This window comes from Diospyros lotus, chromosome 6, assembly GCF_014633365.1.
Source record: "Diospyros lotus cultivar Yz01 chromosome 6, ASM1463336v1, whole genome shotgun sequence".
NCBI classification, from domain to species: Eukaryota; Viridiplantae; Streptophyta; class Magnoliopsida; order Ericales; family Ebenaceae; genus Diospyros; species Diospyros lotus.
Window position 1 is genome coordinate 44,846,827 of NC_068343.1, and position 2,038 is coordinate 44,848,864.

Below are 2,038 nucleotides of genomic sequence, written 5' to 3' on the forward strand. Positions count from 1 at the left end.
CTCCATTAGCAGTAAAGGATATGAACAAGTAGGGTCACAACACCTAATACTCTACTAAATTTATGATAATAACACAAGTTGACGTTCGATAGGCTCTTATTCCTTTAGAAAAAAAAAAGAATAAAACAAATAATAATAATAACAATGCAGAGGCTATATAAAGGCAGGAATGGTTAGGGCGCTTCATCTCATCAAACAAGTAGAAAACAAAAGAAAGTTGCACTCTGCTACCCAAAAAAAAAAAGAAAAAAAGTGATCGAAATGGCGGAATTCCTCGAGACTTTCATTGTTAAAAAGGAAAGTACCACAGATTGGTTAACTTACAGGCAATTTATTGAGACTACTATGCGGCAGCACCGTGAATTGATATTCCGATATTCACACGGCCGTCCTGTCCTTCATCCTGAAGTGAATCCACCCACTCAATGGTTTGACATCATCCTACAAAACAGTTCTAATAAGGTCAGGCTGCGGATTCGGCTAGACAATCTGTACTTGGTCGGTTACCAAATGGAGAATGGTAAGTGGCTAGAGTTTGGGCTCACAAATCCCAAGGCACCGCACCAGATTCCCAATTCCACTTTTCTGGGCTTTAAAGATGACTACCAGAGCATGGACAACGCTGCTTCTAAGGACCAAAACAGGGAAAACATAAAGCTTGGTTGGAAAAGCCTGGAGGAAGCTGTATCCAGGCTTGCTACCTCTGACGACGGCGAGAAAAGGGCTTGGTCACTGATTGTTGTGTCTCAAATGATACCCGAGTCAATGAGATTTCGTAGCATCTCCAAACAGCTGGCAACAAAATTCCAAGATGATTCAGCAAAAGATAATAAGGCAGAACCACCTCCAGAATGGATGAGGAAACAAATGAATAATTGGGGACCTATTTCAAGAGAGTTACTGCATATTGATTCTGATCCTAACCATCGTTTTCAACTTCCTTCGGATGCCGAAGGATCACGAATTAAGACGGTTGAAGATGCTGTCGCGGCAATTGGTATGATCAAATATTACAAGTTTTAGAACGTTTGATCATTATGACTCAAAATTTTTGTTAAAAAGATTTGCAATTAATTCCATCACCAATAGATAAATAATTAAACTAATGCTATTAATCAATATATAGTATGTCTTAAGGGGATTAATGATCGATAATAAGTTTTAAGTTGTGTGTGCAAGTTTTAAGTTTAGGGGGTCAGTGATGGAAGTCATGTTTTTTTCTATGTTTATATATATATATCAATAAAGAAGCATGCTTTGCTCAAGTTCTAGCATATGGTCTTTCACCTTCTAATGAAATGGGATTATATTTTTCTTTGTTAGCCTCTCTTAACATTTGCTCACGTTCTAGCTAGCAGGCTTCCCATACCCTTCTTGTTCCTCCCTAACTAGCTCCATTTTCACAAACCCTAACAACCACTATTGTGAAAATAAAAGTGCAGTTCGTACATTAACAGGGTGGATGAGGTGGCATCTCAGTCGATCGATCAATGGAATTCCCAGGAACCATAGCTCAATACCTCCCTTCATTCAGATCTTGACCATGGAATTTGATCCATAAATACTCCAAAACACATCTTTTTATGCATTACAAGATTGATGCATCATTGAGGAGAAAGCTAAACAAGTTAGAAAAATGCTATTGGTACATCATTGTGTACATCTTAAAATACACAATGATATTAAAATGTCTAAAATACTTCTCACCTAAAGCGATGGGGTGAGATAATAAGGCATCATGAAGCGGTGAGCCGCATAAATAAAATATCCCTCACTAAAGGCAGTGAGGCGAAGCGAGGTGATAAGGCGTAAAGGGTATTTTTGTCATTTATATGCATTATGTAGCACAAAGTGTACATAAATGATGTACCATGATCCTAAAATCAATTATACAGTTAAAATCAATTATACAGGAAGGATTTGGGATAATTTTGATCCTAGTGGTTCTGTTTTTCGGAGTTCCTAATACAGTGACAATATATGATTTTAGAAATTTGTCCCTGGGACCAGTTGATGAGGACAATAGATGGAACTGAGA

At 37.7% G+C, this 2,038-nt stretch overlaps 1 protein-coding gene across 1 annotated transcript; it reads left to right on the forward strand.

Moving 5' to 3' along the window:
* Positions 1-261: 261 nt before the first annotated feature.
* Positions 262-1,023, forward strand: LOC127804570 (ribosome-inactivating protein charybdin-like). The gene has a single exon (XM_052341443.1). The coding sequence runs from the start codon at positions 262-264 to the stop codon at positions 1,021-1,023; it is 762 nt and encodes a 253-aa protein (XP_052197403.1).
* The last annotated feature ends 1,015 nt before the right edge of the window (positions 1,024-2,038 follow it).